We start from the raw sequence: 20,331 nt of genomic DNA, 5'->3' as shown, positions 1-20,331 counted from the left end.
ACCGCACAACTTTTCTTTTCTTACACTAGCTATAGTAGTAATGTGTAGTTATTATTAGATATTAAAATAGACTAGATAGGTACGTGGAATATAAATAAAATAAAATATTCCTTCCATATATTACAACGCTAACAAAACTTCGTCATTCAACGGCTTTACATGGCGTTGGGTTTGAATTTCGCTATACCTGAGGGGATCGTTGCCATTCACCAACTTTAGCCGCTCAAAAGGCTAAACAGAAACAACCATACCTGCACCAATGCAACTATTCCTTTCAAACTTTGTGGAAGCCCAAACTTCAATTCCGTCCGGACACTAAACACTAACATTGAAAGGAAATACAAAAGTATTGCTTGTATTCAAAATAACCGATCAACTGCGAGTTACACTCGCATGCACAGGATTCCGTAGATTTTCATCAGTGATTTCAAGTATGTAGTTCAAAATACTTATCATGAGAAAATTCTGAAATTTCTCTTGTCTCATGCTGTATCCTCACATGTAGCGGCGACCAATCTCTAGTTGTCGAGTACAGATACCACGAAAAAGCGCGAGTTTCGTGTAGGTAGACTGTTTTCATTGACCAAGTCTCTGGAAAACCCAAGCGATACATTAATTTTGTCTAGCAGCCATATTAGTAAAGGGCAAATTGCCCGTGTCTGGTCTACAATAGCCCAAAGGACTAAGCCTAAATATTCGTAACTATAAGTAGGTGGTAGGTAACCTTCGCGTCTGGTGCAAAACTCAGAGCACACTATCAAGCAGATGCTCTTGAGATAAAGGCAAGATTGTCTGGTACAGGTAAACAAAAGTATATAAACGATGGGGCTAATATCTATCTATATCCGTATGTTTGAGAAGCTGGATCGAAGTACTTTAAAATGTTGCTTCTAAGGAGATTTCCGTAAGTATCCTAGCTGTTAATATGGTAACTAAATTAACTGTAATGGGTTGCTTGAAGTTATAACCACTAAATACAAGACTATCTGATTCTACATTACATGACTTATTTGTTGTTTTTTTGGTTTGTTGCAGTACTTTCACACTAACGTTGTTTTCGTGTATATTGTTATGCGAAAGCAATACCCTCAAAGCCAGACAAACTGTGAGAAATTTCCCTGATGGATTTTTGTTTGGTACAGCTACTGCTTCCTACCAAATCGAAGGTGGTTGGAATGCAGACGGTAGGTATAATTTAGGTTTATTGTTAATATTTTTAATCTGACATGCTCATTGTAATGATGACGATTTTTATTTATTTTTTCACAGGAAAGTCCGAAAACATTTGGGATCATATGACTCACAATAACCCCTGCGTAACAGATGATTGTCTGAACGGAGACGTCGCCGACGACTCGTACAACCTCTACAAGAGAGACGTAGAGATGGCAAGAGAACTTGGCCTCGACTTTTACAGATTCTCTATCTCTTGGTCAAGAGTCCTACCAACTAGTTTCCCAGACAAAATGAATGAAGCAGGAGTACAATATTACAATAATTTGATTAACGAATTGTTGAAGTATAACATCGAACCAATGGTTACAATTTATCACTGGGATTTGCCCCAGAAACTACAAGAAATGAGTGGCTGGACTAATCCTCACATTGTGGACTGGTTTTCTGACTACTCTCGTGTACTATTTGAACAGTTTGGAGATAGAGTTAAATATTGGATAACCTTGAACGAACCCCGTGAAATTTGTTATCAAGGATATGGGTCAGTCACTATGGCACCGCAGTTAAACATTCAAGGTACGGCAGAGTATATGTGTGCTAAGAACCTGTTAGTTGCTCATGCAAAAGCGTATCATATTTACGACAAAGAGTTTAGAGCAACACAGGGAGGCACCATCGGTATCACTATCAGTGCATCGTGGATGGAACCTGAAACTGAAGATCACGCCGAGGCAGCGGAAGTAATGAGGCAATTTGAGGTAATAACTTAATTTTTTGCTTACTCCTTATTTTTTTCTCGGCTTTGATTTTAATAACATTATAATTATTACAGTGGGGACAGTATGCTCATCCAATATTCTCAAAAGCTGGAGATTTCCCCCCTGTGATGAAGGAAAGAATAGCAGCAAAAAGCGCAGCGCAAGGTTTCCAAAGATCAAGACTGCCTGAATTTACTGCCGAGGAAGTAGAGATGGTTCGAGGATCATCAGATTTCTTCGGGCTTAATCATTACTCGTCAGTTATCGTTTTCAAAAACGAATCATCACTGACCTATGACGTTCCATCGTACTATGATGATATCGAAGCCAATGGCTATCAACCTAGTGATTGGAGTGGAGCAGCCTCAAGTTGGTTGAAGGTAATAAAACCTGAAAAAAATATGTTGTTGTTGCTTTTTTCAGTTTGGTCACTTTTCTCATCTCAAGTTAAATCCTATTTCAATCTCTTATTAATTCTTCAAATAAGCTCACATAAAACAAAGCTACAAACACACATTTATATTGGAAGTTGTACTTCCGAATCCGTTAAAAATTGTGTAATGATATGAATATTTTTCAGGATGTTCCTTGGGGATTCTACAAACTTCTTACGGCGATTAGGGAAAATTATGATAACCCTGTAGTATTTATCACTGAAAATGGTTACTCAACTTACGGTGGGCTCGAGGATGAAGATCGTATCACCTACTACAGGGGTTACCTCAACGCAATGCTGGACGCCATGGAAGATGGATCTGACGTCAGAGTGTACACTGCCTGGAGTCTCATGGATAACTTTGAATGGATGCGTGGTTACACGTAAGTTTTCTTAAGTTATTCATTAATCACACGCTTAATACTGACCGGTACTCAAATATCTGTTGAAATTTAGATTCTAGATAATAGCTATGACACTAGTTAAAACAAACTCGTACATATACCGCGCCGTCCAGTCCCATATCCAATCAAACAGCTACTTACTTTTGATGAATACTTTTTGTTACAAATAATACACACAGAAAATATCGGAAATAAAGCGTAATAAAATGTACTTACTTTTTCAAAATCTTTTGTTGTAGATCTTGCATGTAGTCCAAATCTTCATTGTCGATTTTTATACTTACAGTGAACGTTTTGGACTCTACGAAGTGGACTACGAGAGCCCAGAACGCACGCGCACGCCGCGCAAGTCCGCCTTCGTGTACAAGGAGATCGTGCGCACGCGCGCCCTCGACTTCAACTACGAGCCCAACACCACCATCATGACCATCGATGAAGGACATTGAACTCACGCTTGTTTTTTAAGTTTAATAAAGAAAATCTAAAATCACACCTTACCTTATTTGACTATTCTGTACACGTATTACCTGCCTGAATTTACAATTTGACTAAGTAACACTTAAAAACAGCAATGGTAGCTCACCTACCAAATTTTGAAGCATCTTACTGAACGTGTTAGATGTTAGATATCGGATAAATATAGTACGAGTATTTGATTTATCTATGAAATTTCCATGACGTCTTTTATGCCAAGTTAAGGTAATTCAAAAATAATACAATCTGATTCTTGTTAACTCTTTGACGCAAAGAGTTATTTTTCTCCAAACTTGGCTTGACGTATTGCTGTGTGGTAAGATAAAGCTCGTCAGTTCAAGAGCCTACACAAGATAAGATCAAAGAGATTTATCTCCGCGATACAGCAACTGATATTTACAAGTATATAAAGAAAACTTTGTTTTGTTTTAGTGGTGTATAAGCCAACGATCCAAACAATGTTGCGTAAAGCTCCGTAAGTAAATATTTTTACTAATATTATAAGGAGAGTAAAATATGTATAATATGAATATCCTTTGAAATTTTATCCATCTATGTCCCAAACTGATAAATTTGCCTCGAAGGGTCAATTAATAGTCATAACATGTTATTATGAATGAAGGAGGGTTAATGTCTTGATAAAATATTCTAAACGTATTATTTCAGGACACTGTTTCTAGCCCTTCTATCATGCCTGCTATTGGCTGAAACCAAGGTACTAAATGGAGCCAAACAAGACGTGAGGAAATTCCCTGATGGATTCTTATTCAGCACATCAACAGCTTCGTATCAAATAGAAGGTGCCTGGGACGCTGATGGTAAGTGTGTAATATAAGGTGTAAATTCCGAGTGTACTGCAGTGAAAATTTCGAAGTCTTCTTATTCCGTTTATATTTCAGGAAAGACCCCTAGCATTTGGGATCACGTAGCCCACGCTAGGCCCTGCTTAATTGACGAATGTCACGATGGAGATATTGCCAATGACTCTTACAACCAATACGAACGAGATGTGGAGATGATGAGGGAACTCGGACTTGATTACTACAGGTTTTCACTGTCCTGGTCTAGAATTCTACCAACAAGTTTCCCTGACAAAATCAACGAAGCTGGAGTACAGTATTATAACAATTTAATAAACGAGATGTTGATAGTGTCCGACCGAATGTTCGGTTTCGGTTTCGTTTTCGGTTGAGTTTCGGTAAAAACACGAGTTTCGGTTTAGTTTCGTTTTCGGCGGTAAACTTGCCGAAACTACGACCGAAACCGAATGTGCATTCGGGAGTTTCCGCGCTGTTATCGGTCATGTTCGGCGCGTTGAATGAGTGAATGAATCCGATCAGAGCCAATGTCGTGATTCGCTCGCTTGTTTGTTTGCTGTTAGTTTTGTTTTGTTGTGGTGGCGAGTTTTCGAGTGATTTATTTTGAATTTGGTAAGTTTTATCTCGTTTTATGTCGTTATAACATAAGAGCGGGTGTAAACATAAAAAAAATGGTATTCAATATGACTGATAAAAGTATAATCAAGTTATACATATAAACCTATAATTTTTTTTTTTTGGTTCGCAAATGCTATTCGTAAAGAAACATTAGTTAAGTAGTTGGTAATGAGTGCATTTCATGGTGATAATATTATGGATTCAGAGTTTAAAAGTTCATTTTAGTATTTATCACCAAGTTATCCAAGTGGCAAGTACATAGATACTAACTTACGTACTACCAATTATATTTTGAGAAATTATTAAGGTAAAAGACCAGACCATGGGACGGGTTATGTAGATGTCCTGAATATTGCGAGTAATTAAAAGAAAATCTAGACTATAAATCCTTCTTTTTCTTTTTAATACATAATTTGATACATAATTAGAGTAAAAGGGCACTTTATAAGTTCAATTTTAATGCAATTTAAAGAGAAAACAATAAAGACTGACTGATTATAATAACGTTTTCTTTATTTTTCCCTCAAAATATGAGCCTTGTAAGGAAGTTTAGGTTTCGGTTTCGGTTTCGGCCGAAATAGACACCGTTGCCGAAATTCGTTTTCGGTTTCGGTTTCGGTCGTAAAACTAGTTTCGGTCGGACACTAGATGTTGAAGTACAATATTAAACCAATGATCACACTTTTCCATTGGGATTTACCGCAAAAACTGCAAGAAATGGGTGGATGGACCAACCCCGCCGTTATTGAATGGTTCACTGACTACGCACGCGTGGCATTTGAGCAGTTTGGAGACAGAGTAGACATGTGGATCACCTTCAATGAACCCCGAGAGGTTTGTTACTTAGGATATGGTAGTGCTGGACTAGCACCTCTGCTAACGATAAGTGGCGTAGCAGATTATATGTGCGCCAGACATTTGCTGTTAGCCCATGCCAAAACATATCACATGTACGACAAGGAATTCAGAGGCGAAAAAGGAGAGCTTGGTATTACACTGAGTGCAAAATGGATCGAACCTGAAACTGAAGCTGATGCTGCAGCTGCTGAAGAGACGATGCAATTTGAGGTTTGCATTATTTTAGTAATCTATCATAAAATAAATCATTTTAAATGTTACTCAAAAATCAATACCGATTAGATCAATAATTCATTAATGTTGAAGTCCCATGAAGGTCATTATAAAGATAAAAGCCAAGAGCAAAGCCATAGCTAAATCCTCAAAGAATAAAAATATAGGCAAAGCTTGATACGAAAATTATTATATTAGGTATTTATGACAGCCTCTTTTTTCAGTATTTCCAATACGCTCACCCAATATTCTCCAAGACTGGAGACTGGCCTCCCATCATGAAAGAAAGGGTTGCAGCTAAGAGTGTTGCACAAGGCTTTAAGAGATCAAGACTGCCAGAGTTCTCCCCTGAAGAAGTAGAATTAATGAAAGGAACTGCTGATTTCTTCGGATTGAACACTTACACCACCGAAATAGCCTATAGAAACGCGTCGGTAACGGATTATCATCCTGTTCCGTCCATCCATGATGATATAGAAGTCATTTTATACCAACCTATCGAATGGGTTGGCTCAGCGTCGTCATGGTTGAAGGTTGGTATTAGTGTTGCTCTAAATATTTCCATACATAAAAGGACTGTGTATTTTGGTTTACAGATGTAGGTATACATATGAGTATATAAAAAATTGATATATTTCCAGAACGTTCCCTGGGGATTCTACAAATTGCTCACAAAAATTCGTGAGGACTACGATAACCCTCTAGTCTACATTACTGAAAATGGAATGTCAACCCGCGGTGGACTGGAAGATGATGACCGCATCAGCTACATCAGGTCATATATGGATGTCATGCTGGACGCCATAGAAGAAGGCTCCGACATCGGAATGTATTCTCTGTGGAGTCTTATGGACAACTTTGAGTGGATGAGGGGATACACGTAAGTTCATTGATTTTCACGGGTGTCTTTGCTTAATCTATTCATTAAAGCTTTTGCCCGCGGCTTCACCCGCGTGAAATTTCGTTTGTCACAAATCGTCATAAATTATAGCCTGTATGTTATTCTGGGTTATAAACAATAATACTGTAAAGTTTCATCAAAATCCGTTCAGTAGTTTTTGCGTGAAAGAGTAACAAACAAGTATTAAGTAGGTAATATTAGTAGGATTTGCCAAACATTGATGTGATGAGCAAATAAATAATGAAAATGCACAAATATTAGAGGAGCGGAATGTCTAACCGATAACCTTTTCCATTACAAATTAGGTACCTATATCGTATTTACTTTACTAGATTGAACAAGAAGCTAGGAAAAAAAATATTTCGAATAATTATTCATTATCTTTTTCTACAGCGAGCGTTTCGGTATCTACGAAGTAGACTACGAGAGCCCGGAGCGAACGCGCACGCCGCGCAAGTCCGCCTTCGTGTACAAGGAGATCGTGCGCACGCGCGCCCTCGACTTCAACTACGAGCCCGACACCACCATCATGACCATCGATGAAGGACACTGATGCTCTTACAAACTGAAACTTGACTGAAATAAACAATAAAATCGCTTAAAAACTTAAATATATGTTTTTATTACAAACCATTATTCAACTTTGATGTCAAAACCCAAATAACGCACAAAAATCACAACTTATTGTAAAATCAAAATTAGATTCTATTTTATTGATTTTTTAAACAAAATAAACGTCATAAGTGGTATGAGTGGCATAGGTAAATGCATAATACTGCTGATATTCTAATTACAACTTACTCATGATGCACCTACTGTTAGATGGACCAAAAATTTGGCCGTTTGAAGTCGATAAATTATAAAATTGGTATTTGGGCATTATGGCATGGGTGACATTACGAATTAGTTCGGTTCAGCGCGAGTAGAAACTATCTAACTGAAAGCTAATTCTATTCCAAAGTTAAAGAAACATGGCATACTTATCTATCCCTCATCTTGTCTCCCGATCCTATCATTCATCATAATGACAGTTTGCTCACAGCTGAAAAATATTATTTTCTTCTTAGGCAATTATGACTAGACATGAATCTACACTTTCATAAGAAGTTAATAACACCCTAGTCCCTACATGTAGACAGTTTGTGCACTTTACGACCACCTACCACAAATACTTTTAAAATAAATAAAATTTTCTAATAATTTTGTCGAAAAAAAGGTATAATCTTCACTCAAGGGGGTAAATTGCCTTAAAAAGATAAAAATAGAACGTAGGTAATTTATCATACTTATATCATTGCAATATTTTGTACGGTGTCATATTATTATTATGATTATCCGTCAAGTTAGATTGTGTTCAGATAAAGATGAAGTGACATATACTCGTGTCGGTGAATTTACCAAAGCAATCATAGAAAAGCATATCATAATATTAAGTGGCGTAGGATTTTTTTTAACGCATGATACTTATAGGTACAATATACAAATACCAACTCGTATTAATTTACTGGTTGTTGCCAACTGAAATCTGCATCTACACTTAAAATTTTATAAGATTTTTACTATACACAATATTCTGCCTTTAAAAAATAAAAAAAAACGTCCGTGCTGAATATTTGCCAATTAGGTATACCAACTCTCACGTCCGAAATACCGCAGTTCAGTGTGTGTTGCCAGTGATAAGTACGGATCCGAGAGGTGGTCGCTTACTATGGGCCTCATAAGAAGCCTCAAGGTCACCCAAAGGGCGATGGAGCGTGCTATGCTCTTAGTTTCCATGCGTGATCGAATCAGAAATGAGGAGATCCGTAGGAGAACCAAAATGACTGACATAGCCCGCAGAATCGCTAAAATCAATCAATCAGTGGCAGTGGGCGGGGCACATAGCTCGTAGAGCCGCTGGCCGCTGGGGCAGGAAAGTTCTTTAGGGGCGACCACGAGCCGGAAATCGTAGCGTAGGCAGGCCTCCCACTAGATGGACCGACGATCTGGTGAAGGTCGCGGGATGTGCCTGGATGCGAGCGGCGTATGGTTCGATCTTTGTGGAAATCCTTGGAGGAGGCCTTTGTCCAGCAGTGGACGTCTTTCGGCTGAAACCAATAAACGAATACCAACTCTCTAATAGCTCTCTTTTTGTAGCACAAACTATGAATTATTGGCTGTCTGGTTAAAGATTGTCTGTATTTTCATTTGACTACGAGTAAAGAGAGGTCGTATCTTAATTTTCAACGGCGTTAATTTAGCTTTCATAGAATGTATTTATCATCTTCAAGGATAAATGTAGAATTCTAATGGTGAAAGAATTTTTCAATTCGATCCAGTAGTTTCGGAGCCTATTCAATACAAATAAACAATAAAATCTTTCCTCTTTAAATAATATCAGTGAAGATAGTGTAGACAATAGAAATTACTTTTAAACACTGTCATGGTTTTGGATTCGGCCTATAGAAAAATAGTGTCTTAATTGTTATTACGAGAGCTAAACAACAACAACAAACGTGTGGCAAATTGGACCGAACAGATGACAATATCCGATGACATTATCTCTTTAAGATATTCCTTTGCCGATACAAGTAGATAGGTACTTGAGATAAACACAATAGATAGAATATTCACGTTAAACTGGACGAGCTATATAAATGATTAGAATACCGTTACTACAACTCGCAGTGTTGCCGACACTGAGCGAAAGAAGGCCAAAATGCTCCTACTGAGGAGAGCTCCGTGAGTACTAAGTAGCTGCTAAAATATCATAGCGCATACACTCCGAAATCACATTTTATGTACCTATCAATTTGATAATTATGTAACTTTTTGATATTATTATTGTTTTTTTTGGGCCTTCATTTACGCCAGCTCGACCAGGTTTGATCTATTGTGGCAACCCTTGTGTTTAGAGTTCACTGCTTAGTCCCGTTGAGTCTATAAAGGACATTGTCAGAAACCGCCTAAAAAACCGCCCAAAAACATTAACCCATCATAATTATTTTCTATTTTTTTTAATACATTAAGCACCCTTTCATTCTAATGGACACTTAAGCATTGAAAAATTAAATAAATAAGTCTTTTAACGTTTATTCTATAATACTATTACAACTTCCGGACGTTTTGGTGCGTGGCATGGTCTAAAACCTATCAAGTTCCATAATTTTTGCCGATAAAATCTGTACGAGGCATTACCGTACTTTATTGCTGGGAGTCCATGTATAGTGATGTTCCTGCGGCCATCATAGACAATAAAATATCGATTTTGAAAATAAAATAAATCGATTAAACTGCTTTGAAGAGTAGATTTGCGTTAAAAGCTAAAAAGATATTGACAGTTTGACACTATTACAAGAAGATAATTATCTAAAGTGTCCAACTGGTCGAAGGTCGTAAATAAAATAAAAATAATTAGGACCATAAACTGATATTCATGGTATCATAACTGTAAAAGTGTCAGAATCCGATGTTGAATCCAATGCCAGTTGAAGTGTGAGAAACATATATATTTTTTTTTTATGTGACAGGAGGCAAATGAGCAGACGGATCACCTGATATCAACCTAGTATAGTTGCCAGTCTCTCATAATCTATGCCAATGAGGGTTTTCGCGATTGAAAAATCCGCCAGATGGCAATACGTAGACGTGAGGTCCAAATGCTGCATGATTGGTTATTTTTGACATGACATTGACAGATATCCACCAATCATGCAGCATTTGGACCTCGCGTCTACGTATTGCCATCTCGCGGATTTTTCAATCGCGAAAACCCTCATTCATAGCACATGTATAATAATAGACCAAATGAACTTTTATAGATTGTGAAAGAGAAGATAAAGATTTTATTATTTTATTAAAATCTTGCCACGAGGTAGTTTTTCAGTAGAAACCAGGATTGGATAATCGCTACAGGCAAGTATCAGAACATTTTATAAATATTTTTAATCGATTATATCCATGTGAATCGTTTTAATAAATTGTCATTTTACTTTTTCAATTAAAACTTTTTCAATCCCTAGTCTTGTCAAACTGTCATAATGTCAACAAATTATAAATGTCACGTCAGTTGACTCAATTTCAGTCTTCTGTGCGTTTATTGTATTTTTATTTCAATGAAATAGTGCTAAAGGGTTAGTACTAAAACTGAAAGCCTTTTTTCAGAAAGAAAACCAATGTGGTGCCCTTATTATTCATGCTGTTTGAAAGTTACAAGTCAGTGATACAGAGTTGCCGACATTATAACTCCGTAGTGATACCATACCAAAGAAGAAGTTTTCCTAAACACTTGTGTTGTTTTTATATGTGATCGAATAAAAAGGATTAATTCTACTGCTCAAATGGAATAACTTATCCCAAGAGACCGAATATAAAAAAAACCTCTCCATAGAAATTATCACCATCACGAGGATGTGAATTTTTTTGAGAATTTGATATTGGTCCTGTAAGAAAAGTAGTTGTATTTCAGTAGTAGAATCAACCCTTCTTGTTTCATCAGCAAGAGTAACTATAAAAACGCCCTGTAGGTAGGTATTATTAAGCTGAAGAGTTTGTTTAGTGTCAAAGACTGTCACACAGTGTAACTTAAATTGGCATATTATGATAATGAACATAAAAACTTAAATAAATATTTATGTTAATATTTTTTCTATTTATTTATTTTCCCAAAGCTTCACAGTGACAGCTGAAACAGCAATACTGTTGTAAAACTAAACTTGGAACAAACTGTTACAAATATTTTACAAATTAAAATAAAACCGCATGTTGCTTTACTTTCTCGTATCCCAACTAATATTATAAATGCGAAAGTAACTCTGTCTGTCTGTCTGTCTGTCTGTCTGTCTGTCTGTCTGTCTGTCTGTCTGTCTGTTACGCTTTCCCGCTTAAACCTCGCAACCGATTTTGATGAAATTTGGCATAGAGATAGTTTGAGTCCCGGGAAAGAACATAGGATAGTTTTTATCCCGGTTTTTGAAACAGGGACGCGCGCGATAAAGTTTTTCTGTGACAGACAAAATTCCACGCGGGCGAAGCCGCGGGCGGAAAGCTAGTAGGTAATAAATGTAATTAATGGCTAGATTATTAATGTTACTTTGTTACCCTCAATAGTGAGGAAATCTTATAAAATGGTAACCCTGATTTTTATTGTCATTCAAGTGCTCTTTCTTCGCATAGGCTTCTGTGATTTGGCCAAGGGCCACACACATTGCGATAACATTATGCGACATTGATTTGACAGCAGCGGAGTGAAGTCTTGCGACTATGCAAAATGATACCCTGTAATCGTAGCGCATACAGACATAGACGGGGCGGGGCACATAGCTCGTAGAGCTGATGGCCGCTGGGGCAGGAAAGTTCTTGAGTGGCGACCACGAGCCGAAAGACGTAGCGTGGGCAGGCCTCCCACTAGGTGGACCGACGATCTGGTGAAGGTCGCGGGAGGTGCCTGTATGCGAGCGGTGCAGGATCGGTCTTCGTGGAAATCCTTGGGGGAGGCCTTTGTCCAGCAGTGGACGTCTTTTCGGCTGAAACGAACGAACGAACGATACGTATTACCACTATTTACCAGACATTACTATTTATTGCATACTCGCCGGATTACACGTAGGAGCACGCGCGTAACAGCTTCGGCCTTGCATTATTATAAGATCTTGTTCCGCCCTTTTACGAACTTCCTCCGTGAGGATATCCCCGCCGAATTCTATGATGAACCTATCAAAAGTCATATTCTGCAATGTCAACCCACCACAAGGTGGACCGACGACCTGATAAAGGTAGCGGGAAGGCGCTGGATGCAGGCCGCTACCAACCGTGCGATGTGGAAGTCATTGGGGGAGGCCTATGTTCAGTAGTGGACGTCCTGTGGCTGAAATGATGATGATGATGAAGAAATGAATGAAAATGACAAATCTTCGAACGTGTATAATACCGTGCCAAAGTAATCATATAATTTTGGCACCTTAATAACTATTGCCGTTTTTGTTGTAAAGATCATGCAGCGCTACTTGCGGATATTATTGGAAAGAAAACTATGTGGGCTCTAGATCTGAAGCCGCTTTAACGAACACGAAGTGCTCATACAATGCGGCGTATTTTCTTCCAGTCTTTAGTCAGGACTTTAGTCGAATTAAAACCCCGGTTGAACGTGATATAGCCGCACTAGAATACGATGCTTTTTTGCATAATCGCAAGACTTCGTTCCGGTGTCGACCGAATGTTATCATGATGTATGTGGCCCAGGGGTTACCGTAGCCGCTAAGGTTTGAAACTTCTTGCTTAAAATATTGTAGTCTTTGGCATAGACTACGATGGTAGTCATGGAGATAGGAGTTTGTTATCTCGTGTCAGATGTAAATGGTGAAAAGAAAACTCATGATTCGTGGTATTTTTATGTAATATGTAGGTATTTTATAAAAGTGGAACCCCGAGTGATCTCCAAAACCCATTCTATTATTATATACGATTCGGCTTCGATATCTATAATACAATAGGAGTTTATTTCATGTGTCAGATGACAAGGGTGGAAACAACCTACGATTCATGTTGTTTATTTACGTGCAATATGTGGGCATATTGTAAAAGTGGAATGCCGAGTTGTATTTCTAAAACTTGTTCTATTATTTTATACTATTTGGCTGCGACTCGGCGTGACGACAATACAAAACATTTTTCGCGAATCGGTGTTCATACATTCACACAATAGGTACATTAGACGCCATGTTGTCATAAACGACATATTATAAAATCGCTGTGATTTAATATTCTTAATCATTAATTTTATGGCAAGTGTCCATCAGGAATCATTGTTCTTACACACAGAATCGTATTATTTCGCTTTCGGGTAGTAATATGTCAAAATTGTTGGTTCTTTAGGCGAACAATGTATGGAGAACGAACATTGTCCTTTGATAACTATGTACATATGTATACTTAAGTTTAGAACTTTCTAGTCAGTTTTGGTTTTGTTCCGATGACTTGCTTAATGGTATTAAATCTCTCTCATTATCCGACATTTCGAATTTTCGATCGGTCACCTACAAAACAGGTTGGATAACTAAGTAGTATTAGCTAGAATTATAATTACTAACATAGTTGTACGAGTATAAGGCAATACAAACCATGTGGATCATCGTTATCTTTAAATAATAAAATTTATATAAAAATCGTACAGTTGACAATATGATCACTTATGGATAACGTTACTTTACGAGATTTTGTAGTGGGTAGTGTTTTATGAATGCGGGGATCAAAACATTATTATCACGACAAATAAGTATCACAACAATTCACCAGCTTATATCTGAAACTGTTTGCAAACTAACCAAATTTCGGTGCAATAGTAACGTAGATCGAAAGCTCCTGCTCATTAAGCACAGCCGTCCCGTGCTACGAGCTTAGTGCGTGCAATGCTACAACGCTCAGGGGCGTTTGTTAGGCTTTGCATTGTTTGCAATTCGGAATCGCACCCTAATTGCGGATGCATTGGACTACGTTTACTCATACAAAGTTTGGTAGCATTAAATAAAATAAGGTTACATAAATAATAAATAGAAAACGATTCGTTTTTGTTTATTTACCAAAGCTGTTTGTTTCTTTTAACTCGTTTTTGCTCGCTCAGTGATATAATGTTGTTTCTATCTGTTGCAGGACCGTGATACTAGTCTTATATTCATGTATATTACTTTGTGAAAGTAAAACTGTAAATGAAGTCAGACATCATGGGAGAAAGTTCCCCGATGGCTTCCTGTTTGGAGCAGCCACCGCCTCCTACCAAATTGAAGGCGCTTGGGACGCAGATGGTTGGTACACTTCAAGAAACCTTACAAAAGAGAAATATTATTAAAATTTATATTATGTATAATTTTTAAAATTATATGATATAAAAATAATGTATTCTTTCGCAGGAAAGACCGAAAATATTTGGGATCATATGACTCATAACGACCCCTGCTCAACTGATGATTGTCTAAACGGAGATATCGCCGATAACTCGTACAACCTCTACAAGAGAGACGTAGAGATGGCAAGAGAACTTGGACTCGACTTCTACAGATTTTCTATCTCTTGGGCGAGAATTCTTCCAACCAGTTTCCCAGATAAAATAAATGAAGCTGGAGTACAATATTACAACAATTTGATTGACGAATTGCTGAAGTACAACATCGAACCTGTGGTAACAATTTATCACTGGGATTTACCCCAGAAACTGCAAGAAATGGGTGGCTGGACTAATTCCTTCATTGGGGACTGGTTTGCTGACTACTCCCGAGTATTATTTGAGAAATTTGGAGATAGAGTTAAATATTGGATCACTATTAATGAGCCCCGCGAGATTTGCTATCAAGGATACGGAACAAACACAAAAGCTCCACGATTGAACATAACCGGCATGGCCGAATATATGTGTGCCAAGAACCTGTTAGTTGCTCATGCCAAAGCATATCACATTTACGACCAAGAGTTTAGAGCAACACAGGGAGGTACTATTGGTATCACTCTCAGTGCACAATGGTATGAACCTGAAAATGAAAATCATGCCGAAGCTGCAGAGACACTCCTACAGTTTGAGGTGATTGAAGTTTTTTTTAATTTTATTCATAATCTTTCTTATGTTCTTATGCATATGCATAAGGCCAGAGTTGACAAATTATCCAATTTGCTTCAAGTCAACTAAATTCTGTAACGATTATAATTTTTCGAATGGTTGAAGTGAAGACCCAAGCTGAAGTCCCAATATTCCTTCTACATACCTATATTAGCTTGTTAATAGTAAAATATTCAATTTCAGTGGGGAGAGTACGCTCATCCAATATTCTCCAAAACCGGAGACTTCCCTTCAGTAATGAAAGAGAAGGTAGCGGCAAAGAGTGCAGCGCAAGGTTTCCCAAGATCAAGACTGCCCGAATTCACTGCTGAAGAAGTAAAGATGGTTCGTGGATCGTCAGATTTCTTCGGACTAAATCATTACACAACGTACTTGGTATACTCAAACGAATCGTTGGAATATGACGCACCATCATACTACGATGACATTGAAGCTAAATCGTATCATCCTAGCCATTGGAGCGGAGGAGCATCGGTTTGGTTGAAGGTAAAAAATATTTTATTTAATCACTCGCACTGTGCTAAATATTCAAATTCAAAAGCTAATCATGCATCTTACTTACTGCAGAATATTCCCTGGGGATTCTATAAACTGCTGATGAAGATTAGGGAGGACTATGACAACCCTCCAGTTTACATCACTGAAAACGGCTTTTCAACTCGAGGGGGCCTTGATGATGATGATCGTATTATTTACTATAGAGGTTACCTGAATGAAATGCTGAACGCTATTGAAGAAGGATCTGACATTAGAATGTACACTGCCTGGAGTCTCATGGATAACTTTGAATGGATGCGTGGATACACGTAAGTCTCGTTGTTTATAAACACTTTGAAAAACTTGTATGCTATCTAAGCTTCACTTAGAACCTTACCGCAAATCAAATCGTTAGTTATTTATAATACTACCGAAAAAACTTATACAATTTTATTTATACTTTTTGGGAAAACATCTGTACAAATCTACTCTGGAAATGGTACTCTTTATTGCCGTGTTTAGGCTCAAGCCAAGGCCAAGCTTTACAGCTTCAAGTTTGAAGTGTAGGTAACTTCGATAAAACATATTTGCTCCGTCATGACATGATGATGATGAATATATCTTGATGGGTTCGTTGGTGGTTTAGAGTATTGCCAAAATATGCCCATCAAAATTTTGTGCCGTGCCTTCTGCCTATCTTATCGTTTATCTGAACAAGTAGAACTTAAACGTCATTTAAAAGCCAGATAAAGATATTTTTATGTAAGATTTTGACAACTTTGGTGAAGCAAAGTGAAGTGCCTAAAATAAATAAACTAGCAGCTGTTACCAATCTGATATAGGCAGATCTCACTTGACATACCTATTCGTGAGCCGAACGGAGCACATAATAGATTCAAAGTAGATTTACTTATTATCTATACTTATAATAAATCTGTAGAGAGGTCAATTCTGTACATGAAATATATTTTCAAAATAACTATCAGGGGGTGATTAGTGATCGATACTGATGCCAAAAATGCAATCAGTAAAATTTTTGTCTGTCTGTCTGTCTGTCTGTCTGTCTGTATGTTCCTTATAGAAACAAAAACTACTCGACGGATTTTAACGAAACTTGGTACAATTATTCTTCATACTCCTGGGCAGGTTATAGGATACTTAGGAATTCCCACGGGAACGGGAATTAGCGGGAAAATCCTTAAGTATGAAAAATCTAAACCGCTTAAGCTAGACGCTTGAAATTTGGCATGGTGGTACCTTAGTAAACTTTAAGGTTAGTTACAACAGGATATTGGAAAATTCCCACGGAAACGGGAGTTAGTGGGAAAAACATTTGTATGAAAAAATCTAAACCGCGTAAGATAGACTCTTGAAATTTGGCATGCAGGTACCTTAGTAAACTTAAAGCTTAGTTACAACAGGATATTGCACAATTCCCACGGGAACGGGAGTTAGCGGGAAAAAACATTTGTATGAAAAATCTAAATCGCTTAAGATAGACTCTTGAAATTTGGCATGCAGGTATCTTAGTAAACTTAAAGCTTAGTTACAACAGGATATTGCAAAATTCCCACGGAAACGGGAGTTAGTGGGAAAAAACATTTGTATGAAAAAATCTAAACCGCGTAAGATAGACTCTTGAAATTTGGCATGCAGGTACCTTAGTAAACTTAAAGCTTAGTTACAACAGGATATTGCAAAATTCCCACGGGAACGGGAGTTAGCGGAAAAAAATATTTGTATGAAAAAATCTGAACCGCGTAAGATAGATGAAGGGGGGGGAAAACGAGATTCACGCGTACGAAGTCGCGGGCGGCCGCTAGTTTGATATAAATTACGATACAAGTTTCACATGCAATCAAAATTGAATCTACTTATACTTAGTTCTACAGTTTTCATTCCCAATCTCTGTGTAAGGTGACAGTTTTCCCTACTTTCAGAATAAACTAATTTACTGTACTCTATTGGTGCTGTCACTTCACCAAACCATAATTTTTGGTTATAAGTATATGTAATCTGGTTATTTTAATTACTTTCAATACTTGCAGCGAACGTTTCGGACTCTACGAAGTGGACTACGAGTGCCCAGAACGCACGCGCACGCCGCGCAAGTCCGCCTTCGTGTACAAGGAGATCGTGCGCACGCGCACCCTCGACTTCAACTACGAGCCCGACACCACCGTCATGACCATCGATGAAGGACACTGATTAATACAAAAAGACTTGTAAATACAACTTAATATTAGTTAAATTTTCTGATTAGGAAATAAAAACAATGCTCACTTTTAATTTCTATTTACTTTCATTCGTTCGTTCGTTTCAGCCAAATGACGTCCACTGCTGGACAAAGGCCTCTCCCAAGGCTTTCCACAATGAACGGTCCTGCGCTGCCCGCATGGGCAGGCCTCCTACTAGGTGGAGCGACTATCTATTTACTTTTAGACAATTTTTGGAACAAAGAACAACTAGATGATTTAGAAAGCTAAAGCTTCACTATCTATTAAAAACCAAAGCTTATAGGGACACAAACACACATTGGTCACCCACGTAATGAACCCACGAAAAAAACGTAACTTTCGATTAAAACTTAAAACCAGACCTTAGAAAACAGCCACAAAGCCGGTTTTTATGACCTAGTTTGTCAAGAGCGATAAGAGAGTAATAAAAATAAGATTATACCAAAGGGCATACTCCGTACAAAGTAAATAAGCAAGTTCCGAAAATTGACAATGTTTCAAAAGTTATACGCGCATTATCCCTCCAGTCGGGCGAGGACGAAAAATCGAATGTCAAAGTATGATTGATAGACTGTGCGTCCCCTGGCTAGGGTTGCCAAGTGTCTTTTTCGTCGTTTGTCTTTTTACGGATGTGTCCCGCCAAATATTTTTTTGTTCGTCTTTTGGTTTTTATGGGGTTTTTATGTGGCTGCCGCGCTAGTCGAAAGTCCAGCGCACAAGTAAAGCCATGAGACGCGAGTTTCTACAAGCTTTATTTATTATATGTTTCGCCTTTTAGTACATAATATCAGGACGTTTAAAAAGCTATGATTAGCAATAAAAAAGTATATCCGGCTTTTAGGGTTAAATTTTCGGGCAAATTAAGCACCGAGTCCGGCTTTTGTGTTTTTGGACTTGGCAACCCTACCCCTGGCGCTCCGGAATTTACGCGTCCGGGAAACAAAGGACACCATGTCACTTTGCTTTTCCATATCCATACATTTACGCCAGGTTATCGATATTCGTGAAATATCCTCTTCGTGTCTGATGTCTACTTCGATTATTAAATTCTTGGAGTAATTACGCTGCAATATTTATGCTGTTCCATTATTTTCTGAATTTAAAGTTATGAAACAGATTTTTAGTAGTGCCAGTGAGTGAGTTCAATATTGGGTAGTTAGTGAAGTCTACTTACCCATGATTATTTGAGTTACTTACAAGTCTTAATAATTTTCATCACAAAATATAATTTTCTTCTACGTGTAGACACTTTTCAGAACACAAAAATATATTTACTATGTATTCCCTTTTTTCGAATAGTAAATAATATAGGTAGAATCGCGATCAAAGCCTTCAAAAACACGTACACCTAGGAGGTGTCGATTACCTCAATAATTCTCGCCGCCTCAGTAAAATGTCGCAATAAAAGGGATGCCTATTCTGGATATCAACGACTTTACGTAAGTCCGAACTATGTATTCATTTGTTTTTTGTAACCTTAGCGACGTTCATTTCCTTTCATTAATTATGTTCAGTTAGGCCTTTTGTTTTATTTTTATTTAGTTTAGGAATTATTTTACTTACATGACCTGAAAAGATCTTGAGGTATAACGGTCTAGGTACGTAACAATGATACCAAAGAATACTTAACTCATTGCAATTTTGTGTCGCTAATCACCGATATTATTTTACCTAATACCTATAATATTAGTCTATGCAATCTCGTACAGAGTTTATTAACATTGCATCAAATTTACGTTCAAATAAAAGTTAGTACATACTTGTAAAATAAATTCAATAAAAATATTATATTTGACACGTCACTGTCGAGCGATGCAAAGATAGCGATTCGGTAACTTCGGCGCGTGTCCCCCGATCTCTTTGTGATTTCGCCCTTTGATCTCGCCTATGAGGCACTCTCGCGTATTCCAAATACCTTCCACCTTTGCTTTGACCAATCGTTTCCATAGATCGGGATTTTTACTCACGACTTATACTTTTCGTTCGATTTCAGAGTGTTACATTTCGCTCTTATATTTATTTCAGCCTCCATTTTGCCGACTGTGAAACGGATTATGGTTTCTTTTGTACGAAAGGTACTTAATGTATTGATGAAAATATTCTTTTGGAATTTTTACGAATGTCTGGAACTGTTTTTGTGGATTTGGATTTGACAAATATGATTTTTAAGTTTAATTTACATGTGCAGACATGATACAAAGATTGTGACTTTGTGACATTCCAACGCCGCGACGGTTCACCTTACTAACGAATGGAATGTCACCTTACATTACTTGCGATGTTACATTACATTTACTTGTGATGTTCAAAGAAATACCATATGTAGCAAGAAATGATCCGCAAACCCAGCTTGAAGTCAAATTACATGAGCACAGCG

At 37.6% G+C, this 20,331-nt stretch overlaps 3 protein-coding genes across 4 annotated transcripts; all 3 read left to right on the top strand.

Moving 5' to 3' along the window:
* Positions 1 to 587: 587 nt before the first annotated feature.
* On the top strand, positions 588 to 3,264 carry LOC135087693 (myrosinase 1-like). Of its 2 annotated transcripts, none has more exons than XM_063982444.1 (6): positions 588 to 904; positions 1,036 to 1,184; positions 1,270 to 1,934; positions 2,018 to 2,314; positions 2,515 to 2,753; positions 3,061 to 3,264. In XM_063982444.1, exons 1-6 carry the CDS (start codon positions 882 to 884, stop codon positions 3,218 to 3,220), a joined length of 1,533 nt encoding a protein of 510 aa, XP_063838514.1. In that variant the 5' UTR covers positions 588 to 881; the 3' UTR covers positions 3,221 to 3,264. The 2 variants fall into 2 exon arrangements, with proteins under 2 accessions (XP_063838514.1, XP_063838513.1); XM_063982443.1 differs by having other exon boundaries at positions 2,009 to 2,314.
* Positions 3,265 to 3,689: 425 nt separating this feature from the next.
* Positions 3,690 to 4,740, top strand: LOC135087698 (uncharacterized). The gene is made up of 3 exons (XM_063982451.1): positions 3,690 to 3,723; positions 3,915 to 4,066; positions 4,148 to 4,740. The coding sequence occupies exons 1-3, from the start codon at positions 3,707 to 3,709 to the stop codon at positions 4,438 to 4,440; spliced, it is 462 nt and encodes a 153-aa protein (XP_063838521.1). The 5' UTR covers positions 3,690 to 3,706; the 3' UTR covers positions 4,441 to 4,740.
* Positions 4,741 to 5,134: 394 nt separating this feature from the next.
* LOC135087368 (myrosinase 1-like) lies at positions 5,135 to 18,006 on the top strand. Its single transcript, XM_063982147.1, has 9 exons — positions 5,135 to 5,752; positions 5,980 to 6,288; positions 6,397 to 6,635; positions 7,050 to 7,208; positions 14,283 to 14,434; positions 14,540 to 15,204; positions 15,424 to 15,726; positions 15,808 to 16,046; positions 17,766 to 18,006. The coding sequence occupies exons 1-9, from the start codon at positions 5,333 to 5,335 to the stop codon at positions 17,923 to 17,925; spliced, it is 2,646 nt and encodes an 881-aa protein (XP_063838217.1). The 5' UTR covers positions 5,135 to 5,332; the 3' UTR covers positions 17,926 to 18,006.
* Positions 18,007 to 20,331: the final 2,325 nt, after the last annotated feature.

Source organism: Ostrinia nubilalis, chromosome 3, assembly GCF_963855985.1.
Source record: "Ostrinia nubilalis chromosome 3, ilOstNubi1.1, whole genome shotgun sequence".
NCBI classification, from domain to species: domain Eukaryota; kingdom Metazoa; phylum Arthropoda; class Insecta; order Lepidoptera; family Crambidae; genus Ostrinia; species Ostrinia nubilalis.
Note: the sequence above shows the minus strand (reverse complement) of the source record. Positions and strands in the feature narration are given on the sequence as shown.

Coding starts and splice junctions, on each gene's coding strand:
- LOC135087693 (XM_063982443.1), top strand. CDS start 882: ATGTTGCTTCTAAGGAGATTTCC. Junction 905..1,035: donor TTGCTTCTAAGGAGATTTCC/GTAAGTATCCTA, acceptor GGTTTGTTGCAG/TACTTTCACACTAACGTTGT. Junction 2,754..3,060: donor GAATGGATGCGTGGTTACAC/GTAAGTTTTCTT, acceptor TTATACTTACAG/TGAACGTTTTGGACTCTACG.
- LOC135087698 (XM_063982451.1), top strand. Junction 4,067..4,147: donor AGGTGCCTGGGACGCTGATG/GTAAGTGTGTAA, acceptor TTTATATTTCAG/GAAAGACCCCTAGCATTTGG.
- LOC135087368 (XM_063982147.1), top strand. CDS start 5,333: ATGTTGAAGTACAATATTAAACCAATGATCACACTTTTCCATTGGGAT. Junction 6,636..7,049: donor GAGTGGATGAGGGGATACAC/GTAAGTTCATTG, acceptor CTTTTTCTACAG/CGAGCGTTTCGGTATCTACG. Junction 16,047..17,765: donor GAATGGATGCGTGGATACAC/GTAAGTCTCGTT, acceptor CAATACTTGCAG/CGAACGTTTCGGACTCTACG.